The 23,998-nt window shown below is 33.5% G+C and overlaps 3 protein-coding genes and 1 long non-coding RNA gene across 4 annotated transcripts; 2 read left to right on the top strand and 2 right to left on the bottom strand.

Annotated features, from left to right (window-relative positions):
• The first annotated feature begins 4,795 nt into the window (after positions 1-4,795).
• LOC126964541 (box C/D snoRNA protein 1) lies at positions 4,796-7,970 on the top strand. Its single transcript, XM_050807733.1, has 4 exons — positions 4,796-5,234; positions 5,558-5,876; positions 6,870-7,022; positions 7,599-7,970. Exons 1-4 carry the CDS (start codon positions 4,890-4,892, stop codon positions 7,871-7,873), a joined length of 1,092 nt encoding a protein of 363 aa, XP_050663690.1. The 5' UTR covers positions 4,796-4,889; the 3' UTR covers positions 7,874-7,970.
• LOC126964509 (nudC domain-containing protein 1) lies at positions 7,883-10,131 on the bottom strand. Its single transcript, XM_050807676.1, has 2 exons — positions 8,488-10,131; positions 7,883-8,396 (listed from the first exon to the last, which is right to left on the bottom strand). The coding sequence occupies exons 1-2, from the start codon at positions 9,719-9,721 to the stop codon at positions 7,903-7,905; spliced, it is 1,728 nt and encodes a 575-aa protein (XP_050663633.1). The 5' UTR covers positions 9,722-10,131; the 3' UTR covers positions 7,883-7,902.
• Positions 10,132-15,738: 5,607 nt separating this feature from the next.
• On the top strand, positions 15,739-16,346 carry LOC126964610 (uncharacterized). Its single transcript, XR_007729402.1, has 3 exons — positions 15,739-15,896; positions 15,974-16,102; positions 16,199-16,346. It is a non-coding gene; the product is annotated as an uncharacterized LOC126964610 (long non-coding RNA).
• A 364-nt stretch (positions 16,347-16,710) lies between these two features.
• LOC126964573 (vesicle-trafficking protein SEC22b-B) lies at positions 16,711-22,854 on the bottom strand. The gene is made up of 5 exons (XM_050807770.1): positions 22,554-22,854; positions 22,263-22,372; positions 20,915-21,035; positions 19,725-19,923; positions 16,711-18,197 (listed from the first exon to the last, which is right to left on the bottom strand). The coding sequence occupies exons 1-5, from the start codon at positions 22,623-22,625 to the stop codon at positions 18,049-18,051; spliced, it is 651 nt and encodes a 216-aa protein (XP_050663727.1). The 5' UTR covers positions 22,626-22,854; the 3' UTR covers positions 16,711-18,048.
• Between the last annotated feature and the right edge of the window lie 1,144 nt (positions 22,855-23,998).

The raw sequence follows: 23,998 nt of genomic DNA, 5'->3' as shown, positions 1-23,998 counted from the left end.
GGATTAATAATACCTACATATACCCAATAGTATAGCATGCAAATAAGTGTAAAAATAAGTAAGTATAATTTAAATTTTGAATTAAACTTTGTTTATTGCATTATTTCTAGTTACACAAGCAAATAAAGAGCTACATTAATTTAACCCAACAGCATGATTCTTTATTTAAATTTTTTATCTTTTTTATTTATCGCTATAATAGTGGCAAGTACTACCTTACAGGAATAAAAAACGGCTACATATGGATTTGAATTGAAGTCGTTTGCCGCATGTCGTCTCTTTCTATCGTACTTTTAGGTGTATTGAATGAAAGATTGCCACTACTTAGAAAATATTCAATTAAATGCGCGCTATCCAGTCTTTATATTGCTCCGAGAAACTGATACTTGATAATGATTACACCTCTGAATTTTAGTGTTAATAATCTAAGGGTAGCCCAGAGTACCTTTGTTTGTATTAGTAATAGAGACACATCTCAGCGAAAGGCAGGAAGTATCGGCAATCGAGCAATTCTTGTTTAATATTAAATAATACGCTATACATAATCTGAATCTCGGAAACGGCTCTAACGATTTTCATGAAATTTAGTGTGCCGGGGATTTCAGGGACGGGTAATCGATCTAGCTACGTTTCAATATTAGATATCCGTTTTGAAAATACAAGGCAATGAAAAACTGCTACAATACCATTCGAATACGATACCATGCAGCGTCACCAATTTCAAGTTAGATCTGCAAATACCATTACTGTGCCAACGACAAACATTCTAATCGGTTGTGTTGACTTACTAGTCGGTCTTCATGCATAGTATGTTTTATGTAGCATTTTCTAGAGTTAACCGACTACGTTTAAAGTATTAAGTACATCTTCCAAATGAAAATCCGCGACATTTTCGCATTAAACTATGGAAGGAAATATTAGGCTAAGACCTGATTTCGTAATTAAAACTATGATTGAATTGTTAATTACTATTGTTTTTGTTTCCCCTTTTGTGCGAATATTTAACAATATTAATGTAAGTGGAAACCAAAGTGATGGCAGCTATTTCGGTCAACGGATCAGCCTAGATATCCAACGCGGTAATGCTGCCAGTATTCTTGGTACGCTTCCTAAATATAAAGATACTATTATATATATAATAAAGATACTTTTAATTTTATGTAGTCATAGTATTGTAAATATAGCTATTAATTCAAATTCAAATATTTTTATTCAAAATCACTTATTGAACGTCAAAAACTACCACCCATTCAAAAGAGACTGCCTCAGACCTGAGAAGAATTGGCACAAGAAATTTCTTGTGAGTTCACACACACACACACATACTCACGCCTTGTTACCGCGGGGTAGGCAGAGACAATAGAATGCCATTTGCTTCTATCCTTACAGACCTCACGCGCTTCCTCTACATTCATTACTCTTTTCATAGATGCTCGCCGGTTGCGGGTGCTTCGGACCTCTCCTTTTCTCAAAACGTCGCCAATTTGATCGACGAATGTTCTACGAGGTCTCCCGCGACCGACTTGCCCACACACACTTGCCTTATATATTTGATGCGTCATTCTTTCTTCACTCATTCGCTCCACGTGTCCAAACCATTTAAGCATTCCTTTTTCAGTCCTTGTCACAACATCCTCTTTCAAACCACAGCGCGCTCGTATTACCGCATTCGGAATTGTATCAGTCAGTCTTACCCCACACATACTACGCAGTGATCGCATCTCAACTGCGTTAATTCTGCTTTTATGCTTCTTCTGCCATACCCAACTCTCACTTCCATACATTAACGTGGCGACAAGCACTCCATTATGTACAGCCATTCGCGCTTCTATTGGCACAGTCTTACCGTTTATAAAGGCATGCAGCGCTCCATTCACACAATTTCCCGCAGTCACTCTCCTTTCAATATCACCTTCATATCTTCCGTCTCTTGTAAACATGCTACCCAAATATACGAAATCTGTAACTTGTTCTACCCTTTCATCTTCAATCGTGATAGTACACTCAGTCAACCTTTCATCCTTCTCAAATACCATCACTTTCGTCTTTCTTGCATTTACTTTCAAACCTCTCTCTTTAAGCTCCCGTTCAAACAGTCAATCATTTGCTGCAACTCATTTACCGATGATGAAAAAATGACTTGATCATCGGCGTACAAGAGGCACTTAACACACAGCCCTTCCATATTGATTCCACATTGCATTTCTCTCACATCATTCATGCATCTATCCATGAATAGGTTGAACAACCAAGGCGACGCTACACAACCCTGTCTGACACCTTTGGAGATATCAAACCAGCCCGTATAGGCACCATTAACACGAACACAGGCTTGAGAATCCCTGTACAGAGATTTCAGAGCCCTTATCAGAAAATTGTCCACCCCATACATAGATAAGACCTTCCATAATTCCTTTCTATTCACCCTATCATATGCCTTTTCCAAGTCTATGAACGCGCAATATACTTTCTGGTTTTTTGCCAGACATTTTTCAGTGATGCAGCGTAAGGAAAAGACTTGATCCGTACATCCCATTCCCTTCCGAAATCCCGCTTGCACATCCCATACCTTGTCATTAGTCACATTCATTACTCTTTCAATCAATATTCTGGCATACACTTTTCCAACAACACTAAGAAGGTTGATCCCGCGATAATTTTGACATTCCTGCTGCGAGCCTTTGCCTTTATAATAATAATCTTGTGAGTTCAGCGGGCTTATTTTTTTAAATATAAAAATATGGATTACAATGTGATATCGTACAATAAATAATTAAAGAGCCTGAAGGTGTTCGCTTTATTCCCAGTCCGTGGTGTCATTAAGAAAATCGTTTATGCTATAGTAACCTTTCCCACACAAACGTTTTTTAACAATTCTTTTAAATTTCGTAGCACATTTGTTTTGTACATTTTCTGGGATCATACTGTAGAAGCATATACATCGCCCAACAAAAGACTTACTAACTCTACCCAACCGAGTAGTAGGCATAACAAGTTTATGTTTATTCCTCGTGTTAACATTATGAATGTCACAGTTTCTAGAAAATTCCTCAATGTGCTTATGAACATACAGAACATTATCAAAATGTATTGAAAAGCAACAGTCAAAATGTTTATTTCTTTAAATCTTTCTCTCAATGATTATTTAGGACTTAGGTTATAAATCGCGCGAATATCATCTCTCTTCATCAAAAAAATATATCGTATTATGTAGACTATCCCATGGTCTATAAAAGGTAAGTAAATATTTGATGATATTTATATTTGTATGATCCTTTTGTGTATGGGAAGAGATTACATCACAGTATGTTTTCACTATTTTATTTCTATTGCAAGGTTTTACTTAACACTTGTTTATCGGTTAGTTGGTATATAACTATGTTAGTATTTGTTTTAATTCAAACTCTGAAAGAAACGTTCATAACAGTTCCCGATGTCTAATTGAGCTAAAATTTTGAACACCTACATACATAACTTCGGTGAGAATACAATAATATGATATTATACATCATTTGACCTTGCAGCCAGGATTATCTCCTCAATAGGAAACTTTTCAACGGTTAGTAGCACGGATACAAAATTTTGTATGTAAGTTTAGTTTTGATATCTAATCACGTTTTAATTACGAATTGTTGCTGTAGTGATGATTGTTATCTTACGAGATTACTCCTTATTAATTAGTAGCTAGGATGTTACGCATGTATGTAAATTTCTCTTAAGAAGCTTTGTCTCTGTATATTTTTTTTTCATCAAGGGATATCGCTGACAACACTGTCAATACAATGATTATTGTGAAGTTTTCCGAATGTCAGGCAGTCTTGCAAATAAACGCGGGAAATGTTGTACCTTCAAACAAACTAGACATAAGCAAAATGTCTACTAATAAAATAAGAATAATTTATACCTTGTATATCGTTGACATATCTGCCCATGCAATGCATTCTGATGTTATTCTTATAGCGACCCTTATTTAAGTCTAGTATAACTATGAAAATAACAGCGCTTTGTAGAGCGCTAGAATGTGTGCCGACTTAAAGTATTGCCGTGCTCTATTTATGTCGCCTAGCTTCTTCGAAGCCAATTTGGCTTTGCCCTCCAGATGACCACGGAATTGGCAATCGCTCGAGATTTCGAATCCCAGCATTCCGATACTATGCAAGGCTTTAAGGGAAGTGTTGTGGAAGAGCGGTGATACGACAAATGGTTTTTTTTTGTGGTAAGCTCGCAAATTTGAGTCTTCTGGGGGTTAAATTGGACAAGGTTCAATTAACCCCATTCCGCAACCTTCTCAAGAGAGCACTCGATAGAAGCCATTAGTTTCTCCCGTCTCTGGTCGACGATTTCCCAAGAGAGACCTGCATATACTGCATCACCTGTGCTATCTCACCTAACGGAGCACAGCAGGATTCTTTCAAGCCTTCTCTTCCAAGTGACCACGTAACTGAACGTCACTCGAACGACGCCCAGTATGAAAATACCGGCTGTGGTAGTTAGGTAATTATTTTGAAATCGAGGAGATACGAATCTGAATGTAATACGTGTGAATACACTAACCTGACTACAAAATCATTGGTACCTACAGCACATCACGAAATCAAATTTTCACCGAACTACGATCAACAGTTACTTTTGTATCGCGGTTTTAATATCGGCAATACAACGTTTGCTGGGTCAGCTAGTTAAATATATAATATGGATATAGAAAATATGTTCCAGAAGCAGAGCCACAAACACTAACAAGGTCACAAAATAAATATGACAAATGACAATTGGCATTTTACTTGATGTCAAAATTCAAAATAATTTAGTACCACTTTAATACCACTTACCAGTCTGCATTTGCAACTTTTATAATTTCTCGCACTACTTGGTTTGCTGTGCTCACTATAATGATATTTGGTAACACTTTCTCATCATCGGAGAGTGATGCAGAAAGTGAATCGAATACTTCAACAAGGCTCGGAGAGTGTGAAGTGTGTGGTGCAAACGAAGCGAAATACACATGTCCTAGGTGTGAAGTAAAAACGTGCTGTTTAGATTGTGTAAGAATCCATAAAAATGAGTTAGAATGCACTGGCATCCGCGACAGGACTAAATTTGTAAGGGTTAAAGACTTCAAAGATACTGATCTTCACAGTGACTACAGGCTACTTGAAGAATGTGCTAGATTTGTTTACGCAGTCAAGAGGGATGAAAAGAAGAAATTCACAAGAATTGACAGAGATTTACCAATTGTAAGACCCAGTTTAGCATTTGGACTATAATAAAATAATTTTACATCCATTTAAATAGTAAAAGTCATATAAAGGCCATAACAATTATTTTATTTAATAAGCAGGAAACTTGGTCCCGCATATTAGTGCTGTGTTCACCATAAAAATATCATTATCTGGGTGAATTAATTTGCCAATTTATCAACCAAACTGGAATAATATAATTTTACATATAGCCATTACTTACTATGGGCCAAAGTTAAACAAATATTTAAAAGTATTAGCATTAATATAACATTATCTATGTGAATAAATCTGGAATTTATACATAATAATAATTTCAGCACTTATATAAACTTAAACTAGCAGCTAGAAGAAGAGGAATTGTACTACTATTTTTGTCTCATAATTTTTCAAGAAATGCTGTTAATACAACAAGATATGATTTTAAAAGACATATTATATCCTGGAGGATTGAATGGCTATTTCCTAATGTTGATGGTCCCCCATTAAAATTCGTTGATAGTAAATGCCCTGAAAACAAAAAAATGTCAGAATTGTTAGATAAATATGTTAATCCCGAAGCTCTACCTTTTGAGGGTTCAAAATCCCTTACTTATTATAAATCTGCCACTCAATCAGGTGTGAAGATTTTACTTAAAGGTAAGCTACCCCCGGTCATTTAGTTAAATTTAAAGTATTTCTGAGCATGTATGTTGGATGGGCACAGGTCGTCACAACATTGCATGCCTCGGGATGGGCAAAGATGTCAAGGCAGACCCCGAAAATGATGTTGTAATGATCTAGATGCCTATAATAAGACCTAGATGGAGCTGGCACAGGATCATGATAAATTTAGTAAAGCAGGGAGGCTTTTGCCCAGCAGTGGGATCCAATAACCAAAAATTTTTGCTAGACCCACATTCAAAAAGAATCTAAATTATTATTTTGTAAGTAAGCAACAAAAAAGTACTATTTATGTCATAAATTAATATAATAAAATAATTTAATACATGCATGATATATTTTCCATTTATATTTATTATACAACTTATTTTAAGAAAATTTATTGAATTAGGTGTTACTTTGCGGAAATCCATAATTATACAAATGATTTAAGTTTTCTTCCAAAAGTGTTAATTCCGCCAATATTTGTTTTTAACTATGAGACAGTCTCTTTCTCTTTGAGTCTCTTGCCAGATTTTGGCGAGACAACACGTCCTGAGGATGCCTCATGTAGAGGCGAAACACATGTCAAATTGTTTAAAAAACAAATATTGGCGGAATTAACACTAATGAAAACTTAAATCATTTGTATAACTTATTTTAAGCTAAATGAAGTTGACTTAGACTTAGCTTAGACCCAAAGGGTGTCATGATAATTCTTTAAATTAAAAAAGATATTCTTAAAAAACAAAATAGAATATCAACTCTAACTCTTATTCTGATCTTACAGAATACACAGCTAGTGGCATCCAGATTCAATCTAGAAACTTGTTTCTGACTGTGATAAGTGGTAAATGATTGACTCAGAGGTTGCAAGAGAGTGTGGTTACACATTAGTGCACTCACCTCAAAAATATCTATAATATTTTCTCTATAATCCTTTATTAATTTAAAAGTGAATGATTAACACGTGTTATTTTGTTGTTGCAGCTGAAAAAGTAAAAGGATCTCAAAAGAAATTCTTTGAGCTGGAGCCGTCAGAGTCGCTCTGTGAAAGTTTATCAGGCAAATGTGTCATTGAGTTTCCATTGATATTTGTTGTGCTTAAAGATCACGCATCTAATTTTGATATAATTACCACAGGTACAGTAATTACTCATTATCATTTACACAACTTTTTTGTCCACAGTATATGTACAAGAGCAAATATAGCTACGGCAATATCTGCTTATCTGTGGAAAATAAATTTTATTGATTATATTTTGCTCCACATGACTGATTGTTAGAACTAGTTCATCTAACCTACAATTTTAACCAGGATGCTGGCTAGATAGACTACACTGGCAGCAGTATTGTGTTCCCATTTGAAAGTTGCCATAGATAGTGAAATCAGAATCTAATGAGATGTAACATGTCATGTCTCAAAGTGACGAGCGCAATTGTGATGCTGATCAGAATATTTAGTTTTTTAAGAAACCTGAGTGACAGTAAACCTAAGTCTCAGGATATCTTGCTAGTCTTCATAAAACAAAAATGCAGGCTACATAAAACATGGATATTAATTAAAATCATGAAAATTTTAACTGTAATCAGTTAACTTGTAACTGTAACAATTGCTGTAATCAGGATGTTTCAGCATAATTTGTCAGAGAAAATTGTTTGTACTTATCAATTTATTGCTATATAAACTTACATAACTGATTTATTTTTAATTTTAAGTGGATGAAGTTGATCATGAAGAATCTGGAAATGTAAATGACATCAAACATCTAGTAAAAGAGGTGGCACAGGAGAAATGTTCATTAGCAAATGATGATTGTCAAGCCAAAAGAAAAAGACCATTACTCACCGAAAAAATAGCACAAGAAAAGAAATCAGAAATACAAAGAGAAATAAAAGAAGAGAGAAAGAGAAAACCAAAGAATCTTCTTTTTACCACTGGCTATTCATCAGAAGAAAGCATAAAAACTGACAGTGAGGATGAAGATTTATGAAAATAACTATTTGTGACATGTACTTTTATTTACTGTACTTCAATTGCAAGAAAAACACTCTGTGTCAATACAAATAAATATTCATTTGTCGCATTAATACCTAACACTTCGCCATTCTTCTCAACATTAATAACATTCTGCTGTCCTACTTTAACACTTTTCATGGTACCTTCTGTACGTTTTCTTAATTGACAATCAGTGTTTGCTGTATTTTTATATATGAAAATATGCCTTGTGGCTTCACTCACTACAGCATAGCTAAAGTTTGCTGGACATGTAATGAATTTACGATTTTGTTTTGATGATTGTACATAACCAAATGCCATTAAAGTACCGTGATGTTTAATTGGCCAGCTGTCAGAGTTGACAAGTTGTGGATAAGGCTGCCAGATGCAAGCGTCTACATCATGTCTTAGGCACAATGCTGGTGCTTGCTGTATTTCCAGCTGTTGAGTGAATAAATATTGATGCACACTAAGTGGTACTCTGTGTGTTACCATATGATGAGTAGCATCCAAGCGAACTGAAAAAGTAAGATTATTATTATTATGAATACAATACAATTATTTCAAATGTGTGTATGTATGTACATAAACAACCATTTGTTGACTTACCCAAAACAGTATCTTCCTCTGAAGCTGCATCACATTCTTCCAACTCTTGAGTTGAAAGTGCAATAACGGACTTGTCAGTCACTTCTGTTTCTGAACATAAATGTGCAAGTCGTCTGTGAGTATCTTCTACTAAAGTGGCATCCATTATCTGTTCTCCATTAGAGTCTCCTCCTTCTATTAAACCATCCCAAAGCATACTTTCAGCTTTTGTTATTAAAACATCAACTTGTCCATTATCCTGAACATTCCATGTTGTTAGTTCACTGTCAACTTTATGACTCAACTTGCCATTTACAAAATCTTTTCCAGCATAGCTAACTTTGATTGTTAATGGAGTTACATTGACATGTAAGAGGTTTTTATTAAATTTGTTTTCAAGCTGTAAAGTTATGGTAATATCCTCAGCTGTCTGCAGCCATGTATATATAATCTGTCTGGGTTGTTCTTTACTTGGCATTATAATATCTCTCTCTGAATCTGATGTGAATTTAAATAAGTTATCAGAAGCAATGTAAATTGCAGTACAACCAACTTCAAAAGCAGCATAGTGAACAATGCCTTTTCCTTGAATTTGTCTTGTAGCGACTTGTTTCCAACCCTGCCCTTCATTCTCCAATGTAATCCAAGTTAAAACTGAATTGAAATGTTTTTCATTCTGTTCAACAGATTGAAGAAGACAATGAAGTACCTCCTTACAATCTGTGTCTTGAACTCTTGTATCTACTATTACAAAATATTTTCCTTCCAAAGCTAATGTAGAATGTATTGTCTGCCACTGTGATTTTTCTGTTGCTGGTTTATTCCTTGTACCAGTGTCTACAATATGTAAGTAACCTCTACCATCACTGATGACCGCCAAGTGACTTGAAGGAAATTGCAGACATAAATTAAAATTACCAGATTTCCTTTCCTCAGAAGCAGGAACATCATACACAATTGCCTGTTGGATTGTATTATTTATATTTTCAAATGTTATATTCCGTACTTGTTGGTTTTTATCAATATAATAGAAATTAAACGCATGATCCCACAAGTCGGGAACTAAGTGATTCTGCAGTGCAAATAATTTTGCGTGAATGAAGGAGTACTGAATATCATCTGGATATAATCTATCCACGTCAGATTGTAGATTAAAACGGTGTTGTGGAAGACTGTTTAAGTTCAATTTATATCCTTCGAATCCATGGTCTAAAAGTCTCCGATTCGGACGTAGTTCCACCAAGTTTGAGGTCATCTTGTTTTAATTTAAAAAGTTCTTGGTTTATACTATATGTACAAAGGTTAAAAGTTTACTGAACAACATACACTACCACAGTAAATAGTAATTCTACAAAACAGTAAAGAAAGAAACACCGAGGAACATATTTAATATTACGCTGTATTTACATCCTCTGATATTTACTCTAACGAGCAAAGAGAATTTAAACACTAGACTGTTTCATCTAAGAAGTCCCGCGGCGAGTAGTGTACCTACTAAAAGGTAAAAATCAACATTGGAAGTAGGAGCAGACTATTAAAGTAGGAAATCAATTAAATATGTATCTTAATCTGATATTGTTTCTGTAAAAAGAGGTAAGATAGAAAATATATTAAAACTCAAGTAATTTTATTTTGCGACAGTAGCGCCATACCGACGGGACTTTTTTCATGAAACAGAGTCTACGTTTCCTAAACACCACAGAGTACCTTTATTTGTACTAGAGTAACACCTACACATAGACTATATATATAAGACGTGTATTATCTATGATACGTTGCACGTTCATGTGTCTGGTAGACGCAGAGAATATTTAAATAATATTCTCGTGACAACTAAGAGTAAATTGAATAAATATTTAGGATAATGTTATAGCGCGGTGGGTGAGTGCTTGAAACAAGTGTTTATAGCAATTTCTTAATTTATTTTTCGTGTGAGTCCATTGAAATATTACATGAGCTTTGCATTTTTTAGGGGACGCAATTTTATTTTTGGGACATGTGTCAATATGTCAATGACATGGGGGGGTCAAAAAAACTTAACGCCAAGTTTTTGGGGTTGCCGCCCTTGTCCCTCGGCCGCCATCTTGGAAAAAGGGTGCAAACAAAGTTTCGATATCTCTTAACAACTTTACTTATTCATTCCTAACTGTTTCCCTTTCTATAGAACTTACCAAATTATTGTTTCTTATTGTAATTTCTAAGAAGAGTAGGTACATTTTCGAGAATGTTAATGTTAGTTACCGTTTGGGGACAAATGAACATCTGCCTGCTACGACTCGTTTTCACAGTCTAAAAGTATATCACCGGGTTAATCAGATCATAATTCTGAAGATTGGGGCTGGAAAATGCATGCAAACATTTGGATGCCTATACAAGCTTCCAAGCCTCCAGCAACCCCTGATCTCATGAAATTAATTTTCTGTAGATGCAAAATAAATTGTGGAAGGAAGCGTGGCTGCAGAAAAGCAGACCTGAAATGCTCTATAGATGCTTCTATTGTTCAAGCGAAACATGCAAGAACATAATGGAAATAACTTAAAGAAAATAGATTTGAAAATGAACTTCCAATCATGACTCCAATTTTAACTCCAATTTTAACTCCTGTCATTCCCCAAACCTTCACATTCAACGTTCAATTACATTCTGAGCCACAGCCTGGACCATCGAAGAAAAGAAGAATAGAATAGCGAGCTAATAACTGATTGAAAATATGATTCAGTCGAGGATTACTCATCGGTAAGATGTCTGTGGAGTAGGCCTACTGGGAATAACATGTACGACGCCACATGATGTTATACGTATTCAAAGTCAAATAAACTTTATTCAATTATGCTTAAGCTAAGCCCTTTCAATAGTCACTATAAATATTTCTTTTAAATTACTGAATTTACCATATTATGTTCGAAAAAGTTCTGCTCGTAAGAAGAACATACACGAAACTTAACGGCCACTCTTTTCAATCAAATAGAGTAGTTTAAATATGATAAATTATTTCATAAAAAGCAATATAGCATATACTGTATAAATATAAATTATCGTATATTGAATGCATGAACCGGAAATGCATGGGGCATTTTAAATGGTGACAGAGAGCTCACCACAAAACCAACTATATATGCAACTATTTGGTATACCTATATATTCACAAGCTTGGTTATGATCTAGAAAACGAGACATTATGCCTCCATTTTCTTCTATCTATAATACATGGGGCACACTAAAAGTTTTGCACTTCTAGCTAATCAGAACTATTTAATTTTCGAATATTATATTATTTTTTATTATGTTTTTGTTTGTAATTCAAAGAACTGTATTTATTTATTATATTTAAAAAACTTTTATTGTGTTATATTTTTTTAAACGTTGCAACCTTCTTAGTAATAAAAAAATCTGGTCTCTTTTGTTAATTTTAATATTGACCTAAGCAAAGTCTAACTAGTTTAAACTAAGGGATACGTTTTAGTTATCTCAAAGAAAAAACAATTAACATAATTAATATTTTATTTTAGTTTTGTTTTGCGTTGTAGTTTCGGTTTAGACAGTCTTTGGTATTCGTTTTTCAGATGTTGCAATAAAGTCGTAGGCGAGGGTCCTGAATCTGAAATTATAACAGAATACATATTAGCAGAAGTTAGTTAATCCTAGTTTAGGCTTTAAATATTTTTTTTGTACATCATAACCACAATATAATATAATAAAGGGGATTTAAAAGGTAATAAACTTATTTATCAAAAATATACATACCGTAAAATTAAATAAATTTAATAATAATTTAAAATAAAATATCGACAATCGATAAAAAAGTGTCACTTCAGATAGATTATAATATTATAATTTTTATTTAATTAAGAATTTAGCCATGAAAATTCTCTTACTCCCATCTGACCAGCCAGATTTTAAACCATATATTTTACACATTTATTATTACATGGTATAGCTTATAAAGTCTTGAACATTTATTATATAAATAATTAAGCACATTACCCTGAATAATACACGAATAAAAGAAAACGAAAATTCGTAACAAAAATTGTTAACAGTCACATGACATTTAATCCAAAACAAACAAAAGAGTCGAATATATGTTAGAGCGAGACAGCGTTTGCCGCCATTATTTTTAACGCAATACCATACATATTCGAGATTATTAGAGAGTTGCGCCAGGCTGAGTTCTACGTACGCAATGAAAATTGAATTAAGTCGAAAAGATTTTAGAGTGATGATTTTATATGATTTTAAAAGTTTCATCTTCGCAAGACTGTGCTGCTCGTCTCCAAAATGCTTTTGGGAGAGAAGCACCTTGCTTGAGCACCGTGAGGCGATGGTGTGCTGAATTTGAGAGAGGTCGGGTTTGTTTACATGACAAATTTCGTGAAGGGCGGCTTTCGACTGCCGTCAACGAAAGCGGCTAATTGAAGAAAACCCGCGGATTACGTATGAGACAATTCGGGGACTATTGGGGATTGGTATGAGCGAAATTCAGAAAATTTTACACGAAGTATTGAAAGTTCGGAAACTTTGTTATCGTTGTATGCCTCATGATCTGACAGCTGAGCAGAAGCGGGCTCGCGTGGAATGGTGCTCACAGATGTCAATGAACTACGACCACGGACATTCTAATGCTGTTTATGACGAAACGTGTAACGTTATTTATTGTTTTGAACCCGAAAAAATCAGCAATCTTGTAAATGGGTGTTTGAAAATGAGAACAGGCCAACAAAAGTGAGGCAGGCGAGAAACGTTGGTAAAAAAATTATCGCATTTTTTTTCTCAGCTACGGGTCCCATCTGCACAATTCCACTTGAAGATGTGGAAAGTAGTATTCTACCGTTTGTTTTCCCAGGGTATTAAAAAAAGTTGGCGACAACGCTTCTTCACACACGGCCAACAAAACTAAGTCATTTTAAAGTACAACTCGTCACCCATCCTGCACATAGCCCCGACCTATAATTATGTAATAATTTATAAAGCTATTGCATAGCTTCTATCGCGGGCCTTGAGCGTGGGGACCGAATCCAGAAAGTCCGTAACGAAAATAACCTAACACCCCCCACTAGATGTATATGTATGTATGTATGTAGATATTTCGCCACGGTCGTTACAGTTGCCATGGAACAGCGGTTATCACGTATGCTTTTTGTGCAGAAGGTCCCAGGTTCGAGCCGTCTTGGTTTTTTTTTATTTCTTTATTTTTTTATCACGTTTTTTTATTTATTTTTTATTATGACAAGCCTTTTTATTTAGTTTCACCTGTCCCGTTGTCTGTCTGTAATCAAATCTTGCTAGTTAAATTTTACTCACTTCCCGTTTGCTTTTTTTTAAAATTAATTTTATCAAAAATAACCTCAATATTATTACTTCTTTATTTTTTTGTTGTTTTTGAAATATTAATAATATGAAAATGTGTCAGTCGACAGTTGTGGTCCATTCAATGGGAAACGAGTGCCATCTTGTGTTAAAATATAAAACTACGATAAATAAATTTATCAGTTTCTTTTCACTTTTTTGGATCACTTAGTGTATCCAAAAATAATCCGAGCAACTGGAATACACTGAAGAAGGGTCGAAAATACTTGGTACAAATGGTAATAAATTTCCACTTATTTTGGCTGGCGATTTCAACATCAACTTTGCTGATAAAAAATCAGAGCGGTTGACAACTTTTCTTTCGAAAATATTGAATTTGAAAATGAATAATGATCCACAACAATCCACAACAAAATATGGGACCACCATTGACGCGGTATTTTCCAGATATTTAGAAGATATCAAGTCTGAAACTTATGTTTCTTATTTCAGTTACCATAAACCTATAGTTTCAATGATAAATATTCCTGAATAACCTACATGTATTGTAAGATAATAAAAATATTTTGAACAATATTAACTTCTTATTTATTTAATAAAAGAAAAAAAAAATAGTTTTCTTATCGGTCACCACGGTCAAAACGTGTAACTTGTATTAATACCAAAGAAAAAAAAACTACCGCATAAATAAAATAAATAAATAATAATTATAATTGCATAAGTTGATAAAAAATGCTATGCAATAGCTTTACCGTGGCAGTTCCCGAGTGCCACACGTATTTTTTCTTTTATTTTTTTGTTTTTCTTTGGCACTGCACAGTATGCGCATTCAGCCAATGTAATAATTAGAACAGTAATACTTACCCTCTAGAGTTTAAACGTACTAGGCAAAATGCAATACTAGGTATGACGGTGACTGTGACTCAAAAGTAACAGCGACAAATACCTGTTACAAAATACTAGCTGTTATTTTAATACTATCTGTGATAATATACTAGCTACTGTAGTGAGGCGTATATTTTTCGTTGTTTGGTGTTACTTGTTAGCGCCATCTATACGTATTACATATTACTTTCTCTTGTGGTAACTTCGAATTTCAAAAGTTCTGTTTAGGTAAAGCTGTACAGACCTATTAATTATTTTTATAGTTTTGATGTAATAAAAATAATCATTATACTTTCGTATTCATTATGTTTCAATACTACCTATGCTTAAACAGTGATCCTTACCTAGTACACAATTAAAATGTGCCCTTATCATACGAATAATTCAACAATAAAGTAGAAATAAACATCATAAAAATATGTTATTCAGTAGGTACTATCAAATTACAAATATAGATTTTTTCTTTCGAAGAGGTGAGCCGTATTTTCCTGCACAATATAACTGTGAATAAATACGATTACGAAAAATGATATCAGAGACAGGGTCTTCCATTTGAAATTTACTTCAATATTTTAATTAGGTTAACAATAGTATGTTAAATAAATGTATGAAAGTGATGTATCTATTATTTACAAATGTGTCTAAAAGAAAAATATTCAGTAAATAATAAAAGTAAACAGGGTTTTTCTTATCCCACATATTTTAAAAGAATAGTTGAACCATAACTATTTTATTACCCATTGAATTAAAAATAATATAACAGACCTACAAATCACACAATTATAGCTGTATCAAAATACTGTTAAAAAAATACTTACTAAATACTCCTAAATATTTGTTCAATAACAAGTATTACTCAAATATCAGTTGCTACTAAAATACTAGCTGTTATTAAATACTTGTTCAGTAACAGTTGTTACTAAAATACTAGTTGTTATCAAATACTTGTTCAATAACAGGTGTTACTCAAATAACAGTCGTTACTAAAATACTAGGTGTTATAAAATACTAGTTGTTACAAAATACTCCTAATACTTGTCATTGTTATTTTTGATATCTTGTCACAGTGACAACCGGTGATATTTTAATACCTGTGACGATAAATACGTCTCACCCCTATTACCCTCATATTATGTTACTCTATGCTTATAGTCATAATGTCTGACGCAATTGACAGCGATGATAATAATAAACTATTTTCGTACCGAATTAAACAGTTTTCTCAACAAACACCTACTGTAAATAATTACCCATTAATACATGATGAATACTTTAAATAAAAAATACAAAAAGCGAATATATTTTATGTCTGCAGGATGACCACTATTCGAACAAAAACGTGAATTCTTTAATTGCAAAAATTAGTAATAAAAGGGATGAACCTTTTAAATGTCGAACAATTGGAATTTTGGAAAGCAAAAATGGGCATTATTATCTAAAAGAGGTAAGCAAAATAAATTTTATTTTGATACATATTTGTTTCAAATTAACCTATAGATATTAAAAACAGTGATTTTGACTAAAGGCTTTGCTTTTCTAGATGGACACCAACACAAAAGACCAGAAACACAAAGTTCGCATTTCGACCACTTACTTAAAAAAGCCCCTACCTTCTTTAGTGATGCCAAATACTGTACAACTATTTGGAAGTGTACAATGGGTTGATCAACCTGTTTTTTATATAAACATTGTACAGGTACTTATTAGTAAAAATTCAATATTTTTGTCTCTTTTGACCTCAGTATTGTCTGTACGGGTATTTTATTATTTTTCATTTATATCATCAAGTTGCTCATAAAGTTGCCTCTAAATTTTGTTAAACAACTTTACTGTAAATTACCCAACTTATATGTAAAATACATTTTAAACAGTGAACCAACATGTTTTCAATTTTCTCTCTCAAATAAAATGTTGAAATTGTTAATTTGATGTTTTCTTTATTCATAGATGCTGACTCCTCAAATAGCAATCCGTATGAGCAATGCTGTAAATGAAATAAGGAAAAAGCACCTGGCGAGAAGAAATATTGAAATAAATGAATAAAAAGAAGTATTTTAAAAGAAAGCTTTTATTACAATCTTAAATAAATAGTATTAATAACAATAAATTTAAAGATTAACAACAATCCAGAACCATTCATACTTATTATAAAAATATTTGCATAAATATATTACAGTTACCAATTATTGAATCGATATACTCTTATTGCATAATATTTAAACTGCACTTAGTCAACGTAATTCACTAACAACCTACAAGATAAGCGCAATGGAATGTACTATAAATTTTTAAATATATATAGTATGTGAAATTCAGCCTAAACATAGGTAATATTATATTTTGAAGAATTTTAATGTATCTGGATGAGATAATATATTAAACTATTAGTAATACAGTAAAAGCTCCTTACTCGCGCTACCCTCATTCGCAAATTAAAAAATGCGACAATTCCTATATATGTGGCCAAAGATTTTTATTCTCGAATCTAATCAGTAGATAGTAACCAGACCAATAAAAAAGTAAAGATCTTAGTACAACCTATTGAAGGCGCTATACATACAAATTCTTTAAACCATTAGCTTGATGATAATAACTAAACAATATGGTCAAAAACTTCAAAAAAATCGTTTTTTTATTGTTTTATATATTTATTATGTCAACTATGAACATATCCTCTATAATTCCATATAAATTACTATTCCATTTTCACAGTTTCTGCATTTGTGGCATATTTATGGGAAATATATCCAGTGGGAGCTGGATTTAATTCATAATAATTTTAATTACAAATTAATCTATACATGGGTTAAAGGCTAAACAATTTATTTTGGGTGTATTATGTAATACAAACCACAATTTACACACTACCCACATATTTGTTTAAAGAATATAATTAATATTGTGTCCCTAAAACATATTTTATATACCTCAGTTATTATAGTTATCTCAATACTTTATCATTACAATAACACAATTGTGCTGCATGGTACATTTTATTGTATACAAATCCTAAGGTAGTCTATAGATTATATTTTATTAACTAAGGTTTAACCTTCCTAAATCGCCATTGCCCCAGGGCACAAAATTTTCAGATACACCAAAACCGAGAGTGCCGTATGGCACACTATTCCCTCACCAAGTTCTGACACTTATTTTATATATAAGATGGTTTATTTTGCATGGTCTTAAAGCTTGTTTCAATAGCTTTCAGATACATTCACTCAAATTATCCTAATTATAAGCAATTTAATAATACGCAGTGACAGAACGCGCTAAAATCACGCTGATCTAAAGCATATCGCGCGTGATTAGTTTCCCGGAACATAAAGGTTCATAGTGAATTAATTTGTCATAGCAGTTAATTCATTACATTATAACTTCCACTTTCACCTAAAGCACCCAAAAATATAAAACAAAAACCAGCAATACAACAGCACCAGCCGCCACTTTGACGATCATGGACTTGGTGTTGAGGTAAGTTGCATCCTTCTTGTACTTCTGAGACATCATTGAGAGATTTTGTGTTTTCGTGTCAAGTTCTGCAAATCAAAATTACTTAAATGAAGAAAAAACTGTTTTAAAATATACATAATATAGCATAATATGTAGCATATAATATTATATTGTTGTAAAATACAAATTCAAACTTTTATGATAGGATTCTGAAATCAAAACCAATTGTTATTTTTTTAAATTAATTACACAAACTAAATTTGTAAACAAAATTTATGAATGATGTAGGACTCGAAACCGCGACCTCTCGCGACCGAAAGTTGTTTAGATTTGAAAGAGCGACATCTCAAGTTAAAATCCTATTATGCAAATATTAGGGTTGAGCAGGTTATCAACTGTAAAATAAATCTTGTAGATTAAGCCACAACCCGAGAGTTGAACAAGAATCAAGATTTATCAACGTGACGTCACTCGAACGGTTGGCTCAGTGGAAGAGCGCTCGCACGGAACGCAAGAGGTCGCGGGTTCAAGTCCCGCATCGTTCATAAATTTTGTTTTAAAATTTAATTTGTGCACTCTGAAATTACTTATTGTATATAAAAATCTATAAACTTCTTCAAAAGGGTATGCCTCAGTCTTAGGAATGGACATAAAACTCAGCAGGCCTATATTTTTTCATAAAGTTGCATTACAATGAAATCAAAATGTCTGGAAATGGTCAGCCCATTTCCCAAAGTGTGTTATAATTTATGCTATAATAACTTTTACGACAACCACTTTACAAAGAAAAATTTTTTTAGGAATTATCCCGCACCATAGAGTTGGTTCAACCAGTTAAAGTGAGAACATATGAGGACTGTGGTAGGTGAAAATAATAACATCAAAGAAAAGTTTGACTATGTAAACACCAGATAGTTACATTTTCTTAAAGTGGCAATGAATTATCTTTCTATATAAAAGAAAGTCAAGAACCGTAAGCCCTGGTGGCTCTGCTGGCAGTGAATTTTTATCTTTTGAACTATGGTTCAACTATGGTTGAACTTTTTAGGTGAAGCAAAGTGCACTGGGCACCAGCTAGATATTTCATAAAACGTAAGAATTTTAATATTATTACAGCAGAATAGTATATTAACACTGTATCTTCCAATTGCTCTGGTGTTGCCAGAAAGCATGGGTTATCAATTAACATCAGGTTAGTCTTATTCCGATGTTGGCAAGCAATAGCATAAATCATATTATATGTTGAGTACTTGATATAACAATTTTATATAGAGTATGTTTTAAAGGAAGAGAACCAAAGTCACCGACATAGCCTAGTTGATTGCTGAACTGAAGTGGCAGTGGACAGGGCACATAGCTCGACAGACCTGATGGTTGTTCGGGGCAGAAAAGTCTTCGAATTGCGACTACATACAGGAAGAGGTAGTGTGGGTTGGCCCCCCACAAGATGGACCGACAATCTGGTCAAGATCGCGGGAGTAGGTTGGATGAAGACAGCGCAGTATCGATCGTCATGGCGATCTTTGGGGGAGGCCTTTGTCCAGCAGTGGTTTTGTTTTGATGTTTTCCGGGTGAAATGGATTTTTTTAAGTAAAGTATAAAGCATAATATACCAGAAAGTATAGCTCCTCTTTGCAGAACATCGTCAATATTCTGCATCATGATGCGCTGGACATCTCCCAGCTGTCCCCCCAACTGAGAGGCAGCTCCGGCTCGCCTGGCTCGGGCTCCACCCTCTGCATACTGCTTGCGTGTCCTCTGCATCCAGGTATCAAATTCTATGAATGTATATGGTCGAGTAACTGTATTCACCTGAAATGTCAAATATAGAAATTAAAATTTAATTAATTAAACAACTGCGCTTTGTAGAGCGCTAGACTGTAGTATTGCCGTGCTCTGTTTATGAAGCCCAGCTTCATCGAAGCCAATTCAGCTTTGCCCTCCAGATGACCACGGAAATGGCAATCGCTCGAGATTTCGAGACCCATTATTCCGATACGAGGCCTTAAGGCAAGTGTTGTCGAAGAGTGGTGATTCAACAAATGGGGTTATTTTACTTTTGGGGGCTAAATTGGACAAGGTTCCATTTCCCCGTCGAGAACGACCTGTATGCTGCGCCCAGTGAGTAAGCTGGAGGTCAAATGATGGAAGTTTTGAGAGAAGCGCCTTATACAATCCCCACCGCCATACAAAGGCGTTCTCCCTCTCCGGTTCACGACACTAACCTATGCGGAACATAGCGGCACTAGGCCACTACCTAACACCAGTATTCTATGTGAGTGTGGTAATTATCCTGGACGAGTCTGGCCCGATTGTGCTGACGTCATAAAACGGCAGTGTGACTCTCCCACTTCTAAAAAGCTCTAAGTTGCCTCTAACGACACCTTTGGGCCTGGTGCTCCCCTATTCTTTTTACAATTAATAATATCAATTAATTAATTAACCAATAGATTAAATTTTTTCGAAAACTAAATGTTGGTTGGAAGCAGCAAAATTTTAGTCTTGAGAAAAATAAATTAGGGAAGCTCTGCTCTAGATGAAATAATGTTTCTATTGTTACTGCCTATTGTCTTATATCTCTGTTACAAAATATTTATTTATTACGATAGTTTTCTTATTGGATTGTGCTTACTATCACCAAACTTGTAGTTCACTCTCCATACATTACAAAAAATATATATGCTTTCTGTGGGGAAAATCTGGGATATACCTGCGCAAACAAGTGCTTATGGCAACTTAAGAACTTAAAGTTTGACGAGCAGTAGACATATTTTAATAACAATCTCACTAAATGATGAATTACCCTCGTTCCATACTGTTGATGAAATTCTTGTGCAATCTCTTCTAAATAACTGAATGCAAGCCTCTTACTGTAATTCCTTTCACACAAGACCAGGTAACAGATTTCATTCTCTATTAGGTAACTGGAACAATTTTTTCATATTTAAACAATAAGAGTGACATTAGTATTATCATTTTTCAAAAGATGTTGTAGTCATTTGTTTGTGTGTCATCCTTGGAACAGGAGCTGTTTGGACTGCCTGGTCTATGTTGTCATCTTATAAACAATTGTTTATTAAGTTTTTAATATTATCCCCCTTATTCATAATGGTCCGCTAACTTTAAAGAGCTGCTAAGGAGTGTTTTTTGTAATTCTGACTTAGGTCAATAGAAGAAGACAGGGTGAGAATTAGCAATGCTTTAAGTTAGTAAGGGGGTTAATAAGGGGGTATATCTTTATTTACTTGCAATGGGTTTGGGTTGATACAATTACTTAACTTATTCATCAGAATACATATTAGTACTTTAATAAATAAGTACTATGAAGTTAGCATTATTTACAAATCTATGTACACCTTCAAGAGAAATGCACAGCAAAAACCAATTATAATTTTGAGTTAGTGTTTTGTAACTAAGCAGAAATTAAAGTTAATGAGAAAATAAATTTATGTAACTAGGTTTGTAGTTAGTAGTTTGACTTAAAAGAATGTTAGTGCTTTATTTTTAAGTGAGCCAAGAGAATTGTTGAATATATCTTATTCAAGTTTAGTCATAATACTTGTGTGTCACCTTTCATACATTATATTTCATAAAATACTGAAACTGATATTTGGTGATTAATAATAGTGACAGAATAAAGACTAATAGTACAGTTGTTTCATTTAGTTCCACATTTTAAAGAAATATGTTTTAGCTGCCCTTTCATAAGATTCATTATTGATTTTAATGAGTTAGTAACTGTGGTGAACATTACATTGACAAATTTGTTTGAGCACACAACAATCTCCTAATTATTAGGTACACTAGGTTACCTACTCAGGGCCCAGCTGCAACATTAACTGAATATACATGTTGGGAATCACAACCAACTGCACAGCTACCGCATAATCCTGTATGAATGCATTTGTACTTAACACATAGTGAAACATTTGACAATATGTTTCTTTCTACTTTTCAATATTTATAGATTTTATTCAATGTAGTAATAAAAATTCTTAACTACATATAAGTCACCTAGCCAATGTACTTAATAAATGATGTAACATTATTCTAGTATTGTATAAAGCTAGACAACTAAATGTTTTGATCTTAAATAATAAAAGAAAATCAACTAGGAATAAATAAAAAATTAAAGAAGCATTGTGACTCACTGAAATAAATAAGGCCCTGTTTCAATAGAGCAGCGAACAGGCGACTGAGGACTTAGCTTTCTAAACAGCATTTTGGCCTGATTTTGATATTCCAGAATATTACAGCCACTCTGCAAATTATCACAGCAAATAAAAAATTAAAAAAAGGAAATGGGAAGTGCAAGTACTATGATGTTATGAAAAAATGAGAATGTGAACTAGTCAATATGGTACTTGATATTGGCATTTGATTAGGTGTTTCTTAAAATTAAATTATTTGTGGGTCAGATATTATTTTTTCTCTGTTTTTACCTCATCTTCCTGCATTGTTGCTGCTAAGGGTAGGCCGTCGACGACCCTTGCAATCATTGTCATTAAAACCATCTTTATATTTTTAAATTTTCCTTTATTTGAAATGCACACTATAACACTAATGATTAGTTTTTTCTCATTATCGACTCATAACGCGATATCTCTTCGAATATTGTGAGCAAAGAATATATTTAATTTACTGGTAGTCTTAATAATGAATTCCTGTTTTCGGCTTTCCCTACCTAAATAATAAATTATTCATTCGATTTTCGTAGACCGTAGCTTCGTAGGTACACGTCAAGAGCATTTTGAGTTTGACAATGTCAAAAATGACAATTTATCGTAAAACACGTAGGTGCCTAGCATAGACTACGATGCGTTCTATTCATTCGCTAAGCAAAATATTCATATTAAAATAAATTTATTGATAATTAGATTTAATAATAAATTAATTTAAAGATATAATCATTTATTTCTCAGATTTGACTGAGAACTCATTTACCGCAAGTTGCAGAAAGCATCCTAAAAGTTAATGTTTCAATATAAATCCGCTACTTTTTGATTTTGACAGTCAAAAATAGCATCTGATCTAATGAAACATTAACTTTAAATATGCTTTCTGCAACTATAGGTTAGAGTTGTAAAAATTACAAATTATATTTTTCTAGACTGTGCATCCAGTAAATTATAATTTAGCATCGCGCCGGTTTTGTTTACATAAAAAGTGTTGAAAAATTCTGAAGAATATGTAAGCGTCTTACTTTAATTTTATAAGTTGTTGGCTGTAGAAATCCGAATCAATGGTTCTGCCTGGCGGTAAATCCACCTACCATATACACCATCCCACCATATACACAGCATAGCATTATAGCTTAACCAACCTTTGTTTGACCACGACGTTTATTGAACGTTCTTGTCGTACATGATCCACTTTTCTTCACCAGTCAATCCCTTCAAAAGTGGTTAACAAATTATGTCTTGATAAATAATCCTTTATTATTAAACTTTAAAATAAAAAAAAATAATCTTTGAAACTGTTAACTTGACCTATAGAATTGTGGTTCCTCATGTAAATTACAAAATACTGGAGCGGGATGGAATATGCCTAAATATAGTTAAAAAAAATCGACTTGTAGAACAGCCTTTATTCTGCGTGTAATTGTATAATCTACTTTAGTCTAAAATCTTTTTCCAGCTATAGATTTTTAACGTTTTGGAAACAGGTGGAAGTCTGAGTTAGATGAATAACTGTTGACCTTGACCTGTTTGACTTTGATGCAGGTCCGACCTCTTTAAATTAGCAACCAAATTTTCAAACTATTGCACACGATGAAATCACATCTTTTATTCTTCATAAATATGTCCGCCTTTCAATCCTTTCATTTCCAACACTCTATTCTAACTTTGTTTTGAAAATGCAGCAACAACAATTTTTTTAAGACTGT

Source organism: Leptidea sinapis, chromosome 5, assembly GCF_905404315.1.
Source record: "Leptidea sinapis chromosome 5, ilLepSina1.1, whole genome shotgun sequence".
Taxonomy (NCBI): domain Eukaryota; kingdom Metazoa; phylum Arthropoda; class Insecta; order Lepidoptera; family Pieridae; genus Leptidea; species Leptidea sinapis.
The sequence above is the reverse complement of the archived record's forward strand: the minus strand, read 5'-3'. Positions and strand labels throughout refer to the sequence as shown.

Bases quoted from the DNA above. Each gene is read 5' to 3' on its own strand.
- LOC126964509 (XM_050807676.1), bottom strand. From the start codon at position 9,721: ATGACCTCAAACTTGGTGGAACTACGTCCGAATCGGAGACTTTTAGAC. The intron at 8,397-8,487 runs GTAAGTCAACAA...TTACTTTTTCAG, and splicing joins AGAGGAAGATACTGTTTTGG to TTCGCTTGGATGCTACTCAT.
- LOC126964573 (XM_050807770.1), bottom strand. From the start codon at position 22,625: ATGGTTTTAATGACAATGATTGCAAGGGTCGTCGACGGCCTACCCTTA. The intron at 21,036-22,262 runs GTGAGTCACAAT...AAATTGTTCCAG, and splicing joins ACAGGGCCTTATTTATTTCA to TTACCTAATAGAGAATGAAA. The intron at 18,198-19,724 runs GTATATTATGCT...TTTGATTTGCAG, and splicing joins AAGAGGAGCTATACTTTCTG to AACTTGACACGAAAACACAA.
- LOC126964541 (XM_050807733.1), top strand. From the start codon at position 4,890: ATGATATTTGGTAACACTTTCTCATCATCGGAGAGTGATGCAGAAAGT. The intron at 5,235-5,557 runs GTAAGACCCAGT...TAATAATTTCAG, and splicing joins TTGACAGAGATTTACCAATT to CACTTATATAAACTTAAACT. The intron at 5,877-6,869 runs GTAAGCTACCCC...TTGTTGTTGCAG, and splicing joins TGTGAAGATTTTACTTAAAG to CTGAAAAAGTAAAAGGATCT.